Source organism: Vulpes vulpes, chromosome 7 (assembly GCF_048418805.1).
Source record: "Vulpes vulpes isolate BD-2025 chromosome 7, VulVul3, whole genome shotgun sequence".
Taxonomy (NCBI): domain Eukaryota; kingdom Metazoa; phylum Chordata; class Mammalia; order Carnivora; family Canidae; genus Vulpes; species Vulpes vulpes.
Window position 1 is genome coordinate 45,331,100 of NC_132786.1, and position 24,265 is coordinate 45,355,364.

Consider the following 24,265-nt stretch of genomic DNA (forward strand, 5'->3'; position numbering starts at 1 on the left):
GGCAAGTCACTGAAACCACTTATAGACTTCTTAGAAGATTAGCACCTTCCCTGACGCAGAGATCTTCATCCACGCTTGCCCTCCTGCAAGATCACTCAGAACTCTGACAAATTCACTCTTCCTTTTCTTGGCCCTATTTACAGACACCATGACATCCTGGATTCGACAACACGTTCTGTGAATAGGTGCCACACGATAACAACATACTGGATGGTGCTCCTTATCTAAAGGTTCAATGAGAGGGCCTGGTCTACCTGGGTCCCTGTGATTACTTCCTTCTTGCTAACACCTCTGTCTATATTCTATGCTCAGAACTATTAAAATTCTTTTGTTTCCTTGAAGGAGCCAACCTCTCCCTAAGCTCCAGGCTTTCGCCTCACTTTGTTTCCTGGCTAACTCCACGTATGCTGAGATTCCAGCTTAACTAGCACTTTTTCCGGAAGGCCAGGATAAGGTTAGCTTCATCTGCTAGGAGCTGCCTGGGCATCTAGTCTATGCTCTATTGTAATCACTTGATGTTCTGTTTAATTATGGGCTGTGTGAAGGCAGGAGCCATGTGTGACTCAGTCCTGGTTAGATTATCAGCATCTAGCACTGAACCTGGCACACAGTCCATGTCTAAATAAGTATTTACTTATGAAATGGATGAATTAATCCTAGATTGTGAAAGACATTTTGGGAAGAAGTCATAAGTGGGTGCCCGGCTAGCTCTGTCAGTAGAGCATGGAACTCCTGATCTCAGGGTCTTGAGTTCAAGCCCCATGCTGGTTTATTAAAGATTTAGAGCTTATTTAAAATAAATAAAAACTTAAGAAAATTGCTTGAAGTAATCTCTATACCCAACATGAGGCTCGAACTCATAACCCTGAGATACAGAATCACATGTAGAGCTTACTTTAAAAAAAAATAAAATAAAAATTCATCACTTAGAGAAATGGGAGAGGGGGGTGCTAGTGGCAAAGACCAAATACAAAATCCTTCAAATAACCCAAACATATGAAACTGCCAATATGTGGCCATTTTTCACTTACAAGAAAAGTAATTTCAAGTGCTTCCACCTAATAAAAAAGACAACCAGAGCAGTGGCAGAATAAAACCAAATAGAGATTTCAGGGGACAGAGTCTTAGGTTCTTACAACCAATTAGTTGTGGTTAAATGAGGAAGAACAAGGATTCACTATGACTGATGTTATATGACAGGATAAAGGAAAAACATGGTGTCATAAAGAGACACCATGAAAAACATGGTGTCCTGAGTATTAACTGAGTTTGGGCAATAAGGAGAGAATTCATTTAGATAAGATGCATTTTCATATGTAATTCATCCAGGGTTTTTTAAATCTATAGCCAGGAAAATCTATAGCATGTGAGGTTAAAGGGACTTCAGAAATAATTTCATCTGATTCCTTTATTTTATAGCTCTGTATGTGTAAGTGATGAAGGTCATTCACTTGGTTACTAGCAGAACCAAGGCTACAACCCCAGGTTCCTGGAATCGAGGTCAGCACCACTGCCACTCTGACAACCAACAGCATTCACTTCATTAAGAATACAAACACAAGTTACAGCTTATAGACCCTAAGAATACATGCGGGGACTTTAGTACCCATTTCTTTGCAAGATTTCTCTGACCTTAAAGTTATGTAATACAGGATAAGCTCACAAAAGATTCTTACAGGGGCTAAGTAGAATTACATTCTTTACATAATTTTTAAATGCTTCTCACGCAGGGGGAAAAAATACAACCCTCTTATTCATCATGACTATTCACCAGATCTAACAGAATTACAGCAAAAGTCACAGCCGGGAAAATCTAGAAGCCAAGAGTTCTAAACAGAGGTCTCAGTTTTCATCCCATGTCTGCTACAGTGGGCCCCTGAACACATTAATCCACATCTCTGGGCCTCTGACTTCCTGGCGTAAAAGAAGGTAAACTAGATCACTTTTTTAAAAAAAGGTTTTTTATTTATTCAGGAGAGACACAGAGAGAGAGAGAGAGAGAGAGAGAGAGAGGCAGAGACACAGGCAGAGGGAGAAGCAGGCTCCATCCAAGGAGCTCAATGTGGGACTAGATCCCGGGTCTCCAGGATCACGTCCTGGGCCGAAGGCAGCACTAAACCGCTGAGCCACCTGGGCTGCCCAACTAGATCACTTCTAAGTACACCCAGGCTCTAAAAATTTCACTGCAGCCAAATTAATGTTGAAAAGTATTTTTAGAGAAATTCCAAAATCAAAAGGTACCTAAAAATAGCAACAATTAGTCAAACTCTGATAATAAAAGCCTTTTGTCTTTTGCTTCAACTGCCTTGGAAATCTATCTGCTTCACAGAAGTACAATAAAAACCTAAAATGTTCACTAGGTAAAGGGTGTGCGGGTGGCTCAGTAGGTTAAGTTTCTGCCTTTCACTTGGGTCATGATCTTGAGGTCCTGGGATTGAACCCCACATCGAGCTCCCTGCTCAAAGGGGGAGTCGGCTTCTCCCTCTGCCCACCACCCCACCAAGCTCATGCTTACTCTCTCTCAAATAAATAAATACCTTTATTTTTAAAGATTTTATTTATTTATTTATTTATTCATTCATTCCTTCATGAGAGACACAGAGAGAGAGAGAGAGAGAGAGGCAGAGGGAGAAGCAGGCTCCATGCAGGGAGCCCGATGTGGGACTCGATCCTGGGACTCCAGTATCACGCCCTGGGCTGAAGGCAGCACTAAACCATTGGGCCACCTAGGCCCCGAAAAATATCTTTTTTAAAAAAAACTGGTTAAATAGATCATGGTGCCCATAACTATTAAAAAGCCGGGATAAATGTGTTAACATGAAAATCTAAGTTATATTAACTTTAAAAAGCAATTTATAGAAAAATGCATATATATATATATATATTATTTCTGTATAAGGAAAGAATCTATAAAAATTTACACAGGCTTACATATAATGAGCAAGTTACCAGAAGGCTTTGCAAGCACCCACAAGAGTGGTGGTCCCTGGAGAGAGGACAGGGGTCCCGTGCAAGACACAGATTCACTTTAAATTATATAACCTCTGTACAGTTTGACTTTCTCACTTGGAGCACAGATTTTTTTTTTTTTTAACTTGGAGCTATTTTAGATCATACAGATTATTGCAAATACAAGGCAGCCTTTTTCCCTTTTTTTTTTTTTTTAAAAGGCAGAAAAAAATGACAGGGGCATTTAGGCTGGGAGAGGGCAAGCCACTGTTCTGCCTCCTAACAGCTCTTTTACCTTCAGTTGCCAGCTCAGACCAAGGGAAAGGTTGGCAGACTTCAGTGACAGGTCAAGGGGAGTTATGAAACATGAGGAGAAGCTGCTGGAAAAAAATGAAAGATATCCCTCAGGGAAGGGAGATGCCTCTGGGAAAACTAAGAACAGTCAGCTGAAAAAAAAATCACTAGGTATGGGATGGAAAACAAGACACATCAGGGCTGACACAAATATGAAAGAAGAAAAAAAATCTGTTTACATATTCAGACAGTCCTATTACAGTCAACGCTAACCAGCCAGAGTAAATATACTACCACACCTGTTTTTACAGCATAAAACCAACATAATTTACCATAGCTGCAGTTATTATGTGAACAAAAGGGAGCAATGTGAGGCAATTAATTGAATCCCATGCAGGTTTACATATGCCTAAAATATACACTACATTGATTTCCATCTTAGGCACAGAGAATAAAAGACAGATACAAGCATAAATATCAAAGGCAGTCTTTTGCGATTGCAAACATTTTCACCAGGAAGCTAGGAAACTTACTTTTTTTTTTGGGGGGGGGGCTCATTTATTACCTCTCCACAACTACTAGGATGTTTTACTTTGGAAATATTTTGAATTTAGAAACCGTTTAGCATATTAAACTAACCTATCATAATCTCAGTGAGACAGTATCTAATAAAAAAACTATAGAAACCCTCTCCTTTCATCTCCTTTAAGGATCAGAGAAATGTCCATATGTCCCAGCTCCAAAATCATCTGAAGCAAAAAGTAATTTAACAGGTGTGGTTTTCTACAGATCTTAAGTGTCAGAAAGGAGCCAGGGAGCTCCAAGGCAACAATTCTGCTCTCTCCAAACAAAACGCACACACATCTGCTTACACGGAATCAAAGTATCAGACGCTCATGTGTTGAAATGTTAAGAACAAAAATGCCTGTTTCTACCAAGAAAGCCTCATTCTCTCCCAGCTTTCTTTCCTCAATTAGGTATCTCCTTAGACTATTTCTGATAAGCAGCTGCAAGTTAATCAAGATGCCCCCCAAGCAACACTAAACCGGCATGTATGCAAGACAAACCTGTATGGAAAATGACAGTGCTTTTCCTAAACCCTGAAGGAAGTCGAAGGTTTCGAAGCAGTCCTTTGGCGGTCAGTCGGACGTGAATGGTGGATAAGGAGAATTTGGGAGACAACAACATGTCTTCAGAGCAGGTAAAAAGATTTCACAGAAGAAACAGCTTCCAGAACTATCACATACTGTCTTTTTAAACTCAGTACTCTTCAAAGCCAAGAAATAACCGCAGGAGAAAACATGCCTACATAGCAAATGTCATTCCACTGTACAGACACAAAAGGGGGGGGGGGGGGAGGCAACCCAGAGCTATCCAAATGTTCCTGGCTTCCGTTTTCACTTCCAGATGTTGCCAAAACAATACCCGTCCTCTGACTAAAATCTCCTGTTAGCAGATCCAGCAGTAAGGAGCCTCCGAATGACATCACACTGTGCACGCTTAAGGGGTTGTTATGGTTTTCATCAGAGATGGTAAAGGGGAGGAGAAAGTGGGTGGTCTTAGGAGCTTTATATAACCACCAATAATGTCACAGATTCTCTCACTACTTGAAAGATGGATGAGGGAAATTAACTACTTTGAGTATCTCATGCTGATTTAGATATTAGGAGAAAATTAAGATTTCTTTTCAGTAATCTAGATTCTGATTTTAAAAATTTTAATTATATTTACACTAATAACACTGGGTATTTTTTCCCAATAAACATAAAACATATGTTTTATTTTTTCCCAATAAACATATAAACATATGTTTATATGTTTTATGTTTTGATCTCAAAAACTTAACACTTTTGAACATAAATCTCTATGTAAACCTGATACTTTGGATACACTTTTTTTTTTTAAATGCCTTCAGGTAATGGATGCTCCCATGTACGGTTTTTAATAAAACTTCTATTATGACAGATTGACAAAAAGGTTAAAGTTCAACTTTAATAGGTTCTGAGGACTGCACTAATCTACAGAAGAGGTTAATGCAATTTTTCTCTATCAGATGTAATAGAATAGTTCCAGAGGAATAAAATTAATCAAGCCACATTCTTAAGACTACAGTTACTGCTTTATAAATTGCATTTATGGAAAATCAGGTGGCCTCTCATGGTGATGCTTTGAAACTAGGAACAAGCTAGGATCTGTTTTACTGGGATCTGTTCAGTGTTTATTTTGGTAGTTTGTAAAAGTACATTAAAATGTGGTGGCAAAAACTAAAGGAAGATGAAGGTAGGAATATAAATAAAGAAAAGTAGCCCGGCAACATGCTCACTTAAGCAAAGGTAATATTATTAATAACCAGGAATAACCCAACACTTAACCCTTTTTGATTTAAAAAAGAAAACAATGTATAAAAAAGGATCTATGCTTGTTTCCAAGATTTCCTAAGAAAATAAGACTTAGAAATAAATATAGAAACTGTTAGTGATAAATTTTGAATAATTCCTTTTCCCTCCTCCTCCTCCACCCAGGAGCCTAACATCTTAAAAGCTGTCAACAAGGGACACAAACCCAATTTTCTATCAAGGGTTAGCTGTGGGAAAGATATAACTTGTTAACACACACAGGATGGATCTCAAAAACACCCTGTATCCATGGCAACAGAACCACAAATATCCAAGGAATTAAGGAAGAGCTACAGTTAGATGTTGTCTTTTCACTTTATCACAGTTTATTATTAAACAACTACCCTTTTCCCAGGTTCTGCATATTAATATGCTGTAACTACCTTTCCTCCTGCCAACATCCCTCAAAAACTCGTGACTAAAATATCAATCAGGATTGCTTGCTTGGGAAACTCAGGTGAGACTTGAGGCTCAGAAGTCCTGCGCTGGTAGGTGGGTGCATACGCAGCGCGCGCTCTCGGTAGCTGGTCCGGGGCTAGTAGAGCTACCAGATACCTTTGCCATATGAAGTTGAACATGGCAGAAGAAGAGGACTATATGTCTGATTCCTTCATTAATGTCCAACAAGACATTAGACCAGGATTGCCAATGCTAAGGCAGATCCGAGAAGCCCATTGGAAAGAAGAAAAGCAACAGGAAGCTAATTTGAAAAATAGGCAGAAGAGTTTAAAAGAAGAACAAGAAAGACATGACATTGGGTTGAAGAATGCACTAGGCTGTGAAAACAAATGGTTTGCCTTGCTGCAAAAGATGGGATATAAAAGTGGTCAGGCCCTTGGCAAGAGTGGAGATGGTATTGTTGAGCCAATCCCCCTTAACATCAAAACAGGAAAAAGCGGCCTTGGTCATGAGGCATTACTGAAACAGAAAGCAGAAGAAAAACTAGAAAGTTCTAGGAGAAAGATTCACATGAAAAACCAGGCTGAAGAAACAGCTACAGAGCAGTTTTGACTGCGACTTAAATATAAGCAAGATGAAGTGAAGCTGGAAGGGGACCTGAAAAGAAGCCAGTGAGCCTGCCGGCAGTTGGATACAGAGAAGAACATTCAGGTTCCCAGGGAAGCATGGTACTGGTTGGGGCTTGAAGAGGAGACTGACGAAGAGGAGGAGAAAGAGCAAGATGAAGATGACTATAAAAGTGAAGACTTAAGTATACTGGAAAAATTACAAATACTGACTGGTTATTTAAGAGAAGAACATCTGTATTGTATTTGGTGTGGAACAGCCTCTGAAGATAAAGAAGACCTCTCTTCAAATTGCCCAGGACCAACTGCTGCAGATCACGACTAAGATTACTCTCAATAAGTACAATCTTAGAAAATGTTATTGTTTGCTAAAAACAGATAGTTGAGCAGTTAGAATTCCCAAATTATGTCAGTAAAGAAAGATGGCCTTTTATATGTTGTGTTCTTTCTGTAACTTTGGAAATACTTTGTACTTTATGGTTGTTCATCAGTTTCAAGAAAATAATGGAATGCTATCTCAGAACTCAAGGACAATTACAATTTATGACTCGATTGTGATGCTTATGGGGCTTAAGGACACCCTCTTTACTTTGGAACAAATTAAGAAATAAAACATGGGAGTCAGAGAGAGATCAAAATGTCAGCTTTATTATCAGGGAAGCCAAAGTAGAGAGCCAGGTTGTCTTGTTTTCCTATCAGGCTCCCTAAAATATCTCGCTGCCTGCATACAACTACAAACCTCTGCCTTGCCAGAGATAGAGCTCACCTTGGCATTCTGAGACCATTTAGCTTTCAAGGTGAGAGAACCCACTGGGGGCTGGGCCACACTTGCTGAGTTCCTGCTCCCAAAACCACTCATCAGATGACAGTCTTTTGAGAGGAAATGAATGAGGATTCACAGAGCTTGTTCCCACACTTCTGTCTCCCAGGGAGGAAGAAAAAGTCCCTTCTGTCCATGCGAGCATGTGGAGGGAAAAGTATTCCCCTTGGTAAGACCAGTATAAGAGGCAATGTTCCATTAACACTACTTCATTGACATTACTTCATTCTAGCCAGTTTTAGAAACAAAATCATTATGATACTTCTGGAAAAATCATGAGTTTTCACAACAATGTGAACATCCATTGTAGGTGATCGATTGCAGGTTTTGGCTAAAGAAACTTAAGAATTGGGAGTAACCTTATATATCAGGTGATCCAACTACTTACTAAATTTGAGGGCCTTTGGACAACATTCCCAGCAGGTGGTAATCCAACTTCTGCCTTTATTTTTCTAGCTATTGAGAGCTCACTGCCTTAAAATAGATTGTTCCATTGCTGGATAACTCTATGTGATTTTTTAAAGTTATTTTTCTAAAAATCTGCTTCCCTATAATTTAACCGAATATAGCTAAGCACAAACCATGTGGCACACCTCTAAAGATCTTCAGCCAAAATTTGGCATCAAAAATCATGAACTTTTTTTAAAGTTTACAAGCTCAGGTGCCTCCCCTAATGATTTTGATTCAGCTGGTCTAGAATAATTTCTGGATATCTGTATTTCTTTTGAAGTTCGAAGAATGAGCCTGATAAGCACCTGTGGATGAAGACTAGTTCTACAGGTTAGAAATAGAGCACTGTTACATTCCTGGGGTACAATTTTATAGCTCACCTTTCAGTACCGTTGAGCAAAGGATCAGCTTCCTTCCTTTTATTAGAAACCGCACACACAAGAACACAGCAAAAGCTAAGCTATATTTGAGTTAAGATAATCAATAGTACAACTTGTGTCGGCCTCTGACCTAATAGGACCTAATTCATTTGTTCTCATGTTTAGCTTGGGGAACTTTAAAAAAGGATAATACGAACATCCTACCCCAAGAGATTCAGATGTAATTGGTCTGTGTGGCCTGAACATTACTACCCTTGATTCTGAGACTCAGCAAAGCTTGTGAATCACCTAGTTAACTTCCAAGCCTCTGTTCTTCATCCAGAAAATGAATTATTATTTTTATTAATATAAATATACATATTTATATATATAATACTAGAGTTTATACAGTTGGATAATAGTATTTAATATTTACTTTTTCACTTAAAAAATAAAATTGAACTAATAGCTAAAACAAAGGAGTTCATCTTTCCTTGGAATTACAGTCAGATGTGTTGTCATTTCAGCCAGTATGCTGACATTCATACAGCCATTCCCAAAGCCACATGGATTGTTCTAGATGGAACAGAGTTAGGTACCAGCTTCTTTTTCTCCAGTAACTATTGGAACAACTTCCCACCTGCCTAGTGGCCAAGAATATTTTTAAGGTGTTCATGCATAATTAGGCTGAGAATGTGCAAATAACCTTGATGGGATCTGGGACTCCACCAGAGTTATAGTCTGTGTTTCCAGGTCAAGGGCTAGAACTAGGCCTACCTTGGACAGCGGGAAACATCCCTCCAGTCTTATCCATCGACAATGAAAAACACAGGCTTTCAATATGAGTAAAAATTTATTTTTATTAATAAAAGTCTGTTGATATCATAATGACAATGAAAACCAAGGGAAGCAAAACATTAAAAAGAATTTTTAAATTTGAAAAAAAATAAATAAAATATCAATCAGCATGACAATCATAAATAGAATCAAATTAAATGTTGGTGTTAAAAACAGACCTGATACCACCCCATTTCAGATGTCATGCAGTTTTTTGTTTTGGATAGCTTTTTGCCTGTTAGTTAATAGTAAGCTCTAGGTTATCCTGGTTAAAATGGAAATCTTTTGTAAGATTTTATTTACTTGAGAGAGAGAGCAAGCATGAACTGGGGGCAGAAGGAGAGGGAGAAGCAGGCTGCCTGCTGAGAAGGGAGCCCGATGTTCCACTCAGTCCCAGGACCCTGGAATCATGACCTGAGCAGAAGGCAGACGCTTCACCGACTGAGCAATCCAGGTGCAAAAGGGAAATCCTTTAGCCCAGACTATCCAAAAGGAGAAATTAGCAACATGCCACCAGCTCATCACATTCATTAAAATTTTGTCTTCAACTGCACTAAGCTCCCACATCTATCAGAAGTAAATGTCGCTAACGATCTTTTTTAAACAGAACAAGAAACTATGAGAATGAAAAGCAGCAGCACTAGTCAGAAAGTCAAAAGTCAGAAAGCGGTTCTTGCTGGTGCAGTCAGGTGTATATACACACGCACACACACAGGAAAGGTGTTCTAGCTCCAGCTGGGTTTTCACTTCTTTCCCAGCACAGTCTGCCCCCTGGTGGCGATCACACGTGCGTAAGCCAAAGCAAAGGGATGCTCTTTTCATTCATACTAACAGCCAACTCTTAAAAAAATGTGCCAGGTACTCCCCTAAACACTTTATATGTATTTGTTTTTAAATAAGTGAGCAGTTATTGAGGAGTTACAACTATTTTTATAACATATGAACTTTGGGGAGGGGTGGATAAGGAAGCATGGATTTAAAAACTGGCTCAAAAAGGTTCCTTGATTACTTATTTGGTCAGCTGTTATCACTTCTGCACTAGCGGTAGTTTCTGAAGTTATGCCAAATATAGGAAGAGTACCTAAAGATAAGTGCCTATCTTTGTTGCTATACAAAGTCTTAACTGAAGAGAATGTCTAAAGATCACTGAGGACAGTAAAGAAAAACCTAAGGAACTTTTGTTACCTAAGAACAATGTTATTACAGTTATAAAAATTAGGAATAAGAGGAGTTTTTATGAAGGGGAGCAAAGCTTGTATTAGGATATCAAGTGGAAAAACAAAAACCATGATTTAAAATTGTATGAATAGTAAGATCTCAACTTTAAAGAATAAGAAAAAAAAAATACCTGAAGCCAAGTATACAAAAATGTCAGCACCACCGAGAGTTGGAGTAGGTAGGATTTTTTTCAATTTGTCTGCCATACTAGCAGACAAATTTTCCCATTTTAAAAACAAAAATTATAGGAGCCAAAGAAAAAAATAGACTTTTAAGCAAACTGAAGTAACAGCTTTATTAAAAGGGTACAGAATAAGCTGAGTTTCTATTAATGGCACAAATAAAAAAACAATAAACTGTGGAAAGTCTTTAGTAAGGCTTAATATACAAACAAAAAAAGATGTGATATGAATGATACAAGTGTTTGGCAGGCCAATATGTTACAGTATCCTAGTACATTCAAGAGAATCACAGATTCCACTGCAGTCTGCATGGAAGTGTGTGTGCACATGTGTGTGTATGTGCAGGTGCTTAATCAGACTCAATTTAGAATACAGTGATGTTATGATTCTAGATGGGATTCAAGCATATGCTGTGCAGGGCTGCTTAGATGCTAGGAAATGCAACTACACCAGGGCTGATGTGTTTCCTGTTAATGATCATGAAGAATCTGCAGATTAATATTTAAACCAGGGATTCAAGCCTCTCTATCCAATCTTCTCCCAAATTCTAACACCAAGTATATCCATCTTAATCTTTATTTCCTTACTTTCCCAACACGACACGACTGCCATACTCATTTTTATATCTTGTAATCTTTACTGTCTTATGTTCACATCTCTGTTCCAATTGCAGGAAATTTGACTCAGGGTCCAATTTCCACAATGTCCTCTTCCTTAATAGGAAGAGGAATGCCTATATTATGAATATTTTAAAATCCACATAAAACTATTAGAAAAAAAATTAGCCTCTGTCTACCTATAAGACTATAAGTTCTCCAAGACCAGTGACATTGCCTTCTATTTCTTTGGTCTCCAAAAAATGAAAGCTGTTATGTTTTATCCATGTAAAATGTTTTTAAAAACAAAAACCCATCTTCACTGTAGAATATTTCTTAAAAAATAGAAGTGAAATTACCTATACATTATAGTGCTCTGTAACCAATTTTTGAACTTAACACAAGCTTAATAAACTTAGTAAATTTAAAAACTTCCTATCTTTCCAAGGCATTAGCTACCCCTTTATATTGCTTTAGTGGCTTCAAAAATGTCACTGAAATGTCAGTGAACATAATTTCAACAAGTGGTTTAACTTAAACAGGTGTTGCTGAAATCATTCAGGTTGTTTCCAATTCCCCCTCCCCTTCTAAACAACTTTGAAAGGCAATTTAAAAAAAATCAGTATTTTCACTTTAAACAATTCTGATAAAAGGAATTCCTGGGTAGAAGACTTTTTTTTTTTTTTTTTTTAATTCATGAGAGACACAGAGAGAAAGAGAGGCAGAGGGAAAAGCAGGCTCCATGCAGGGAGCCTGACATGGGACTCAATCCCAGGTCTCCAGGATTAGGCCCTGGGCTGAAGGCAGCGCAAAACCGCTGAGCCACCCAGGCTGCCCGGTAGAAGACTTTTTTATACCCCCATCGTACCTCCAGAAAGGCTGTTGTAATTTATACAGCCTCAGTACTATGTGTGTGGTACCTGGTCCTCACTCATACACCAAAACCAGTATTAGTTTTAAAAACACACAAGCTGGTTCAACACTCGTAAAACCATCAATGTGATTCATCATATCAGCAAGAGAAAAACCAAGAACCATATGATACTCTCATTAGATGCAGAGAAAGCATTTGACAAAATACAGCATCCATTCCTGATCAAAACCCTTCAGAGTGTTGGGATAGAGGGAACTTTCCTCGACATCTTAAAAGCCATTTACGAAAAGCCCACAGCAAATATCATTCTCAATGGGGAAGCACTGGGAGCCTTTCCCCTAAGATCAGGAACAAGACAGGGATGTCCACTCTCACCACTGCTATTCAACATAGTACTGGAAGTCCTCGCCTCAGCAATCAGACAACAAAAAGACATTAAAGGCATTCAAATTGGCAAAGAAGAAGTCAAACTCTCCCTCTTCGCCGATGACATGATACTCTACGTAGAAAACCCAAAAGCCTCCACCCCAAGATTGCTAGAACTCATACAGCAATTTGGTAGCGTGGCAGGATACAAAATCAATGCCCAGAAATCAATGGCATTTCTATACACTAACAATGAGACTGAAGAAAGAGAAATTAAGGAGTCAATCCCATTTACAATTGCACCCAAAAGCATAAGATACCTAGGAATAAACCTAACCAAAGAGGTAAAAGATCTATACCCTAAAAACTATAGAACACTTCTGAAAGAAATTGAGGAAGACACAAAGAGATGGAAAAATATTCCATGCTCATGGATTGGCAGAATTAATATTGTAAAAACGTCAATGTTACCCAGGGCAATTTACACGTTTAATGCAATCCCTATCAAAATACCATGGACTTTCTTCAGAGAGTTAGAACAAATTATTTTAAGATTTGTGTGGAATCAGAAAAGACCCCGAATAGCCAGGGGAATTTTAAAAAAGAAAACCATAGCTGGGGGCATCACAATGCCAGATTTCAGGCTGTACTACAAAGCTGTGGTCATCAAGACAGTGTGGTACTGGCACAAAAACAGACACATAGATCAATGGAACAGAATAGAGAACCCAGAAGTGGACCCTGAAATGTATGGTCATCTAATATTCGATAAAGGAGGAAAGACTATCCATTGGAAGAAAGACAGTCTCTTCAATAAATGGTGTTGGGAAAATTGGACATCCACATGCAGAAGAATGAAACTGGACCACTCTCTTTCACCATACACAAAGATAAACTCAAAATGGATGAGAGATCTAAATGTGAGACAAGAGTCCATCAAAATCATAGAAGAGAACACAGGCAACACCCTCTTTGAACTCGGCCACAGTAACTTCTTGCAAGATACATCCACAAAGGCAAAAGAAACAAAAGCAAAAATGAACTATTGGGACTTCATCAAGATAAGAAGCTTTTGCACAGCAAAGGATACAGTCAACAAAACTAAAAGACAACCTACAGAATGGGAGAAGATATTTGCAAATGACATATCAGATAAAAGGGCTAGTTTCCAAAATCTATAAAGAACTTATTAAACTCAACACCAAAGAAACAAACAATCCAATCATGAAATGGGCAAAAGACATGAAGAGAAATCTCACAGAGGAAGACATAGACATGGCCAACATGCACATGAGAAAATGCTCTGCATCACTTGCCATCAGGGAAATACAAATCAAAACCACAATGAGATACCACCTCACACCAGTGAGAATGGGGAAAATTAACAAGGCAGGAAACAACAAATGTTGGAGAGGATGCGGAGAAAAGGGAGCCCTCTTACACTGTTGGTGGGAATGTGAACTGGTGCAGCCACTCTGGAAAACTGTGTGGAGGTTCCTCAAAGAGTTAAAAATAGACCTGCCCTACGACCCAGCAATTGCACTGTTGGGGATTTACCCCAAAGATTCAGATGCAATGAAACATCGGGACACCTGCACCCCGATGTTTCTAGCAGCAATGGCCACAATAGCCAAACTGTGGAAGGAGCCTCAGTGTCCATCGAAAGATGAATGGATAAAGAAGATGTGGTTTATGTATACAATGGAATATTCCTCAGCAATTAGAAACGACAAATACCCACCATTTGCTTCAACGTGGATGGAACTGGAGGGTATTATGCTGAGTGAAATAAGTCAATCGGAGAAGGACAAACAGTGTATGTTCTCATTCATTTGGGGAATGTGAATAATAGTGAAAGGGAATATAAAGGAAGGGAAAAGAAATGTTGGGAAATATCAGGAAGGGAGACAGAACATAAAGACTCCTAACTTGGGGAAACGAACTAGGGGTGGTGGAAGGGGAGGAGGGCGGGTGTTGGAGGGGAATGGGTGACGGGCACTGAGGTGGACACTTGACGGGATGAGCACTGGGTGTTTTTCTGTATGTTGGTAAATTGAACACCAATAAAAATTAATTAAAAAAAAACACACACAAGCGTGAAAAAAAAAACACAAGCATTGTTAGCACATTATTTTAATTAGCCATTTGTAAACTTTTTCATGTTTCCTAGCCCTTCATGTTTTTTCTTTTGTGTCTGTCCATTTATTTGTCTATTGCTGGGGTCATCTTTACTTGCTGGTTTGAAATATGGAATGTGTTACATGTGCAGTCCCAGTTTGTTGTTTGCTATTATTGCTTATAATTTTTGTGATATAACCGACACAGAACATATTAGTTTCAAGATCATTGAAAAATGATCACTACAATAAATCTACTTATGGTTAGCGTCCATCACTGTGTTTACAATGTTTTTGACAAAAGGGAAGTCTAAAACTTTTGTTGTCATAATTATTAATCTTTTCTTTTGTACTAATGTTCCTGGAAGAGGTCTTTTCTATCCAAGTCGATATTCTTAGTGTTTCTCATCATCCTGTTTTTTTGTTTAAAACTTCCATCAATATGGACTATATTTGTATGTAGTATGTAAAGTGGGAATCTAGCTCTTGCTGAAAAGAGACCCTTTGTGTCCCAACAAGATTTGCTAAATAATCCACACTTTGATGTGAAACACTAAATTTATCACATATCAAAACAAAATCTGCTTTTTAAGTAGGATAAAAGTTATAATCATAAACCAACAGTGAAAAGATAGGCTCATCCCTTTTCTCACCAGAGGAAATGCTGGCTATGTGAGTATTACCTCATCAGAGCAGGTTTCCAACTCTCAACTGTTTCCTAACACTTGGAAATAAGGGATACAAAAAAGCAACCTTATCCTCCTGTGCTGTATTTAGTAAATGGGTATGCAGAGAGCAGTGCATTTTCTAGTCTCCAAGGCAGACACTGTGGCTCCTGAGCCTGATGATCTTGTGTAAAACACTTAGGGGACTGGATAAATACATCTCTCATGCTTTGGTATCCCAAACAGCTTTAATGTGTGGTAGAACCAAGGTAATTATAGTATATGGTATGTGGGACATCTTCCTTCTAAAATCATGTTTTATTTAGAATCAATGTTGGCTAAAATCTTTTAGCATCAGATTCTTTAAATAAATTACAGCAGCTAGATCCCAGGAGGATGGTTCTTGACTTTAGGTGTTTTTTCCTACTTGCTTTGAGAATAATTAAACATCTATAAAAGAACTCAGAATAAGTCACTAGAACCCTAAGCAATGGAAAGGGTTATCATTATCACGATCCCTAGCCCCAGAAGCAGCTACCATTTGAGAGCTTTTTATACAAAAATTCTATGAAGCCAAAATTACTTTTATACTGGGAATTATTCCTACAACATTCTCATATTCCCAAATGAGAAATCTGAGACTTGGAGAGGCTTGGAAACCAGCTTAAGGTCAGGACACAAAAAGAATGTGACAGGACCAAGATTCAATCCAATATTCAATGCCTCAAAAGTTTATTCTCTTTCTGCTCCTCTTTATTGCCTAATGTGATAATGGAAGTGTCTGAAGTAACTGTTGAAAAGTTAAACTAAAACAGTGACATATAGTTTTCAACTATTACATTAGCCACAATTTAAAAATAATACCCAATGTTAACCAGAGTATAGTGAAGCCAACACTCTTCTGTTGCAATCATGGTATACAGGTATATGGAGATTTTAGAGAGTAATTCACTTGAGTGAAATGACTATAAGATATGCAAAGGTATTGATTTGTTTAAACTACTTTTAAGAATCTATCTCAAGAAACTTCCCCAAACTTTGAGAGACTTGTCCATCATAAAATCATTTATGTGACAGAGGTGTCTCAAATATTCAAGAGGAAGAGTTAAAAATTTCTGCATTTTCTAAATGTAGTAGTCAATAGAAGTGATTACTCATGTTAAGTAACAAAACAGGACATAAAGTTATCTGGATTTATTTAAAATCACAAATTTAAAAAAACTATTGGGTTGATGTTTAAACCTCTACATGCTAAACTTTTTAGAATTTAGTAAACTTCTACAATTAAGTGACCATTTTACTAAAACAAAATATGAAGAGATGGCCAGATTAATCTTCACAACTATTTGTTGCTAAAAAAAACAAAAACAAACAAACAAAAAAAGCCTATCTCAAAGCCATGGTATAGTTATTTAAAATTTAATGCTCAGAGGAACATGTTTGCATGTGGAACATTGTCTTCTGTATCATCTAAAAGAGCATTTGCAAGCAGAATATAAGGAAAGTCAAGGTGCTTTGTAGTCATAGAATACTATAGCAGAGAGAAACCTTAGTGATCATTCGTTTCAATTACACAGAAAACTATTATCAGAGAGGTTACATGATCCACCCAAAGTCACTGGCTACTTGGATACCACTTCTTAAAATCAAAGCTGTTTTTCCAAAAGCCAAAACACTGACTTTTCCTCAGTGGGCTCATCATAATGCTAGGTTAGTCTTAAATAATAAGTAACTATCAGCCAGGGGGAAAAATGGAAAATCATGTTTATGAATTTTGAAAAATACATGTTCGTACCACATAATATAGATTAAACTGCTATCCAGATCCCTTAAAAAATCTTCCCCACTGCAATTATTATAACATTAGTTATTAAGGGTTAATTGGAGACAAGAATTCTCTATCATATCCCTCATTTCTACTCCATAGATAAAGGCTTTGCCAAAGAAAACCACAATCTGATTCCTATTTTCCACTTCCTTTCTCATTTAATCAGGAGTTAATTTGCCAGTCTGATAACCACACTTGTCAAGGGTTACTGATACATCAAGAGTCAATGATATGCTTTGGAAATAAGGCATGATGTAAGTCCAACATTGTATAAAGGAAAAATGCAAAGAGTTTATTGTAGAAAAGTCTAATGCAAATAGTTTATTGTAGAAAGGGAATAATATACTGGGATTATTTACTATGCCTCTCAGAAAAAAATATCCTTTATAACAGTTTACATATAGACTTGAGACATGAAGAATGTCTTTCCATATTTCAGATTTAATTGAGATTAAGATTAGCATATTACATTGATTTAACCAGCACTTTTATTGTGACCAATATCAATAGCACCTTCCAAAGCATAGAAAAGTTGCATACAAATATTCACAAAAGAACTTACTGAAAGAAACTAAAGAAGATCAACACATGATATTGTAAAAATGAGAATACTCCACAAATTCATCTACAGATCCAATGCAATGTCTCGCAAAATCACAGCTGACTTCTTTGCAGAAATGGACACTGATTCAAAAGTTCACATAGAAATTCAAGGAACCCAGAATAACCAAAAGAATCTTGAAAAAGAACAAGTAAGAAAATTCACACTTCCTGATGTCAAAAGCTTATTATATACCACAGTAATCAACAGTGTGGTATTAGCAAAGAGAGACACGTAGATCCATGGGATAGATTTGAGAATACAGAAATAAATCCTCACATTTACAGGCAACTATTTTTAACAAAGGTGCCAAGACATTTCAATGAGGGGAAGACTACTGTTTTCAACAAGTGGTGCTGGAACAACTGGATATCTATGTGTAAAAGAATGAAGATGGACCCTCCACTTCATTTACAAAAATGAACTTAAAATGGATCACAGTCCTAAGCTGAAGAGCTTAAAGTATAAAAATGTTACAAGAAAACATAGGCATAAACCTTGCATCAATCAATGGCTTCTTCCACTGAACATCAAAATCAGAGAGAGGATGAAGGTGGCCGAACGGGAGGATCCTGAGCTTACCTCCTCCCCCAGACACACCAAGGCTTCAACTACATGTACAACTTTCCAGGAGAATGCCCTTAAAACTAGTAGAACAGCTCTTCCACAAAGATATAAAGGAAAAGCAAGATCAAGATAGGCAGGAGAGGCAGAGAGACAGTGTGTATGGGACCCATACCTCCAGCACAACAATACACAAGCAGGAGGGATTGCCCTAGAGATGCTCCCTGACGAGCAAGGCATTCAAGCCTCCAGCCCTGGAGCCTGGTACCAAGAAATGAGTACTCACTGAAAATCAATGAGGCTTAACTCTGGGAGAGCTGGAGGGCTGCAGAAAACCAAGACTCCATTCTTAAAAGGCCTGCACACAAACGTACTTGATCTGAGACACATCAAAGCAGCAGTTTGAGAAACACCTGGGCTATATATGAAAGAGATGTGCTGACTGATTTTAGGGCATGTGCCAAAGGTGCAGGGATCTGCAGGAACTTTCTCTGGGGCAGAAATGCTAGCAGGTACCATTTTTCTGCCCTCCTAACTAGCTAGCCTAACACTGGTGGGTACCATTTCTGACATTCTCCCTCTATATTACTAGCACCACTTGGCTACCCCAGCACCCCTCTGTGGATGTGCCCTGCTCAACATACCCATAACAGAAAACACACCTCCAGCCTACTAGCTCTACCTCACCTAGCAGGAGATCCCAGTTGGGACAACGGCCTCCCTCCCCCGCAATGTATCAAGGAGCATTTATCTGCAACATCTAGCAAGTAGCCTCAGACAGCATGAAGCTAAAGCAGCTCCTGCCAGGAACTGGAGGGAGACCAGCTCCACCCACCAGTTTGTCCACAAGAGTAGTGATCCAGTGAAAGGGGAATGAATACATAGCCCAAAAAAGAAAACACCATGGAGCACCTGCTTCTGATGCTGGGGGACTTGGGGCAGTGTTTCCAGGCGCCAGAGGACACTTTTTACATAAAGCCAATCCTTCAAGATCAGGAGACATAGCTGATCTACTGAATTCATAGAAACAAACACAGATAGACAAAACGAGACAAGAATAGGTTTTTAAACAAAAGAACAAGACAAAACCTCAGAAAAAGAACTAAATGAAACAAATATAAGCCATCTACCTGATAAGAGATCACAGTCCTAAGCCTAAATAAAACTGATCTAACACCAGAGAAATATGGAGGAACAGAGTGAGAACTTCAATATGGAGATAGATAACATTAAAAAAAAAAAAAACCCACAATCATAGCTCAAAATACAATAAATGAAATGAAAATACATTAGAGAGAATCAGCAGCAGATTAGAGAATGCAGAAAAATGGATTGGTGTTCTGGAAGACAGATCTAGAAGACAGAGTAGAAATGATCCAAGCTCACCAGCACAAAGAAAAAAAAATGTTTTTAATGAGGATAGTTTAAGAAACTTATGAGATAATATCAAGCAGACTAACATTTGTATTGTGGGGCCCCAGAAGGAGAAATAAATGGGAATATAGATTTTATTTATTTATTTTTTAAATGGTTCATTTTTATTTTTTAATTTTTATTTATTTATGATAGTCACAGAGAGAGAGAGAGAGAGAGAGAGAGAGAGAGAGAGGCAGAGACATAGGCAGAGGGAGAAGCAGGCTCCATGCACCGGAAGCCCGACGTGGGATTCGATCCTGGGTCTCCAGGATCGTGCCCTGGGCCAAAGGCAGGCGCCAAACCGCTGCGCCACCCAGGGATCCCAGGGAATATAGATTTTAAAAACAAAGGGAAAATTACTGAAAGTAAGAGCTGGTTCACTGAAAATATAAAAATTGATAAACCTTTAGCCAGACACTTCAAGAAAAACAAAGAGTACCCAGATAAAGTCAGAATGAAAGAGAAGTTACAACTGACACTACAATGAACAATTATATGCCAAAACACTGAATTATTTAGAAGAAATGGATAAATTCCTACAAATATACAATCTTCCAAGACTGAATCAGGAAGAAATAGAAAATCTGAATAAACCAATTACTACTAATGAAATTGAATCAGTAATCAAAAAGCTCCCAATAAAAGTTGAGGAATAGATCATTGAATAGATACATGCACCCTTATGTTCAGTACAGCATTATCTGCAATAGTCAAGTATGAAAGTAACCTACATGTCCATCAATAAATAAATGGCTAAAGAGTACATGGTATAGATATACAATGGAATATTACCCATAAAACGAATGAAATTTTGCCATTTGCGACAACATAGATGGACCTAGAGGGTATTATGCTAAGAGAAACAAGTCAAACAGGTAGAGATGATTTCACTTATATGTGGAATCTAAAAAATAAGAAATGAACAAAAGAGATAGATGGTAAATATAGCTGACCCTTAAGAAATCCAGGAGTTAGGAGTGCTGACAATCTCCCAGGTGAAAATCTATATACAACTTCTGACTCCCCTAAAACTTACCTATTAGCCTACTGTTGACTGGAAACCTTACCGATAACCTAAAGAGTTTATTAACACATATTTTTTATGCTATATTATATATTATATTCTTACAATGGAGTAATCTAGAGAAAAAATGTTAATAAGAAAATCATAAGAAAACACATTTACACTACTATACTGTATTTATTGAAAAAAGTCTTAAAGTGGACCCATGTAGTTCAGATCCATGTTGATCTGGGGTCAACTATAAAAGAACAAAAGGTTGCCAGAGAATAGGGTGGGGGGGGATGGGCAAATAGGGGAAGGAGATTAAGAGGTACAAACTTGCAGCTATAAAATAAATATGTCACAGGGATGTTAAGTACAGCATTGGGAATACAATCAATAATGCATTAATAATTTTGTATGGTGTTAGATGGTAACTAGACTTATCGTGGTGACCATTTGGCTATGTATATAAATGCTCATTCCATTATATACCTGAAACTAATATTGTATGTCCACTCTACTTCAATTTAAAAAATACAACAAAAGCCTAAGCAATAAAAGAAAAAATCAAGTAACTGGACCTAATCAAAATCGGAAATATTAGTGCTTCAAATGACACTATTGAAAAAGCCGAAAGAGTGGGGAAAAATATTTGCAAATCATTTTCTGATAAGGATCTGGTATCCAGAATATATAAAGAACTCCTACAATTCAACAGTGCAAGTAATTTTTAAATGGACAAAGGATTTGAATAAACATTTCTCCCAAAGAGGACATACAAATGGCTCAATACCATTAGCCATCAGGGAAATGCAAATAAACAAAACAAAAACCCCAAACCACAGTGAGATACCACCTCATACCCATTAAAATGGCTATAATAAAGAAAGATAAAAACAAGTGTTGGTAAGAATGTGAAGGAACTGGACCCCTCATACATGGTGGTGGAAATGTAAAATGGTGCAGTCACTTTGGGAAACATTCTGGAAGTTTCTCAGTTAAACAGAGTTATCATACCATCTAGCTTCCTATTAAAAGTTATCTGATTTTCTAACATAAAATCATTCTAAAGCACATTAGCTCTCTTTTTCTCCCAAATACCAGGATGTGCCAGAAATTTAAAACAAAAGAAAATAAAAATCTCAATGTGTATAAGGATACTTTTTGTGTATTTTTAATTAGAAAAAGTTTAGTAAAAATATTTGAACTCATGCCACTGGGGACCTTTAGAATTTAAATCACTCTGGATGGCTGAGTCTTCTCTAGCTTTAAAAACTTACAAAAGGTTAACAAATTGTGATATAATTCCCTCATGCATCCCTGTTTAAGCTGAGAAACTGGACACAATTTTGAAACATCAAGCATATTAGTTATTCCCTACATAAATATATCAATCCAATTTTCTTAAATTACTGCCTAAATACAGTGCCTCACAAATTTATACCTCCTGCCGAGCTTCCTGAAGAAAAGGGCCTTGTTCATTTCTGGCTCACCATTTTATCCCTAGCACTCAACACTGTCATAAGCATGGTAAACCATAGTCAGTGTGCTACAAAACCTTTCTCCCTTTTAAATTGCTGTTCTAACCTTCAATGCATTTAGAAGGCACATAACTGTCTTATGAATAAATAATAAATTAGAGAATGCAGTAGTATATGGGGACCTGGTTAGCTATCTCGATCAAATATAGGAACTGTAGTAAAGACATTTTATGAGTTTTTAAGGCTTTTCAAGAGACAAAACTTTTAGATTCCCAGTAGTGCTTCAAATAGGTGAAGCTGTTTTAAGGACAGATGCAAGTTTGTTCAGAAGTATAAAAAAAGAACAGAAAAATGTTAAGGTGAACTGTTAAAAGGTGTTAAAACCTGATGCTAAGGTTTAGCAATGGAAGACTATACAATTTTAAAATAGCATTTATTGTGAAAAAGTATATTCTCCACTTTAGATCACATTTTTAAAAATAATTTTAAAAATCTAAAATTATCTGTTATTAATAAAATGTCCTTTTGCATCCAATAGCTGTTAATCATGTTGACCAAATTTTAAACTATTCTGGTCCAAGTCATCAGCAGTTAAATTCATGCCACAAGCCTGAAATTCTTTCAATTTTTAAGCAAAAATAGTGAAAATCATCACCTAAATACTTGCAACAATAACATGACTTTACAAAAAGATTCTTTTTTCTCCTTCCATATTTAAAGTTGTCACTTACCCACATTAAAAGCTGTAAATAGGTTTTTTCTTGAGGGACCTAAAAAATAAAAAAAAAATTGTAAAACACACATTTTAAGTGAAATATCACACAAAAATTAGCCATTTAAAAATATTTTCTAAAAAAAATATTTTATACACAAAAACAAAACAAAAATATTTTCAAAACAAAGAAAGTATTTTCAAAAACAATCCACTGTCTACATTTTAGGTTCCAGATGAGAAATACCACTGAAATACAATCAACTTTATCAAGTACACTCTAGGTATAAAATGATATTCCAAATAACATCAGGATGTTATTTTAAGGGTGATATGAATTCACTGTCACAAATTAAATATGATACGAAAACTAAAGTATTTTTTCAGTCAAGAACAGCTGGAATACAAATGTTAACCGTACTGAATTTACACACATATTACACAGTTTATGCTATCCCACTGCTGACAGAGCAAAAAAGCAGGGTATTTATGAAAGGCAGCAACTAGTGTGTGATTTCTAAAACTGCCAGCCATTAAATCCAATACACCTGCTATTCAGCTATGAAGGAAAAAATACTGAAACTTTTTCTCCAAACTGACACAATATGAAACATAACTAGGGGATCCTTTTGCAATGGGTATGTCTATCAAACCACCATACGTATTACAATTTTGTTAATTATACATTAACAAATATGGCAAAAAATACAAGTGGTGGTGGTAATACATACAGGGCTACAAAGATACGTCACTAGAAGAAAACTAGGAATGCTTCTATTTGACCAGAAATTGTCATTTCCAGAGCATAATCTGGAAATTATGTAAAATTTTGTAATGAGTAATCTGTAGATTACTTGTTAGAATAGCTGCCACATTCTATCTATAGAATTTTACAGAGACCATAATCTCTTAAATATGTGAATCTCTTAAATATGTGGCCATCAAGGGGCACCTGGGTGGTTCAGTTGGTTAAGTGTCTGACTCTTGGTTTCTTTTTTTTTTTTTCTTTCTTTCTTTTTTTTTTTTTTTTGACTCTTGGTTTCAGATCAGGTTATGATCTCCGTGTCAGGCTCCATGCTTAGGAGCCTGTTGAGATTCTCTCTACCCCCCTCCCCTAACCCCTCCCTCAGCCTTTCTTTTTCTCAATCATCAATCTTTTAAAAAAATATGTGGCCATTATAAATAAAAATCATTCATTCTCAGTCAAGTAAAATCTTTGTGATTATATAAAAGCTTTCAAATTCAATAGCAAGAAAAGCAACTCTATTCCATAAAGTTGTCAGTGGAATCAAAGTCCCAATTCTCTGAAGTTATTTAGCATCAAAGTATGACATCTCTTTTTAGTTACTGGTGTTTGTGTAGATATTAGGGCTTTATTATTGTCAATAAAACCTGTAGATTCACATACTGATGTGATTCCAGGAAGAATGTCATCCCAGCAATGGGTCATCTGATGCACTAGAAACGTATTTAAGACCATGCACAGATAATAACCTGCTGGTACACTGA

General features: G+C 37.2%; 1 protein-coding gene and 1 pseudogene across 15 annotated transcripts in view; one reads left to right on the top strand and one right to left on the bottom strand.

Annotated features, from left to right (window-relative positions):
* Window positions 1–24,265, bottom strand: part of MTUS1 (microtubule associated scaffold protein 1) — a 167,692-nt gene that overhangs the window by 48,076 nt on the left and 95,351 nt on the right. For 14 of the 15 annotated variants that reach the window (XM_072763637.1, XM_025984531.2, XM_025984532.2 and 11 more), the window contains one exon: window positions 22,776–22,814. In XM_072763637.1, the coding sequence (XP_072619738.1) occupies window positions 22,776–22,814 (39 nt within the window). Of the gene's footprint in view, window positions 1–4,310; window positions 4,804–22,775; window positions 22,815–24,265 lie in introns of those variants that run through there. The other variant, XM_025984536.2, reaches the window with a different exon arrangement.
* Window positions 6,066–7,076, top strand: LOC112908915 (G patch domain-containing protein 11-like; annotated as a pseudogene).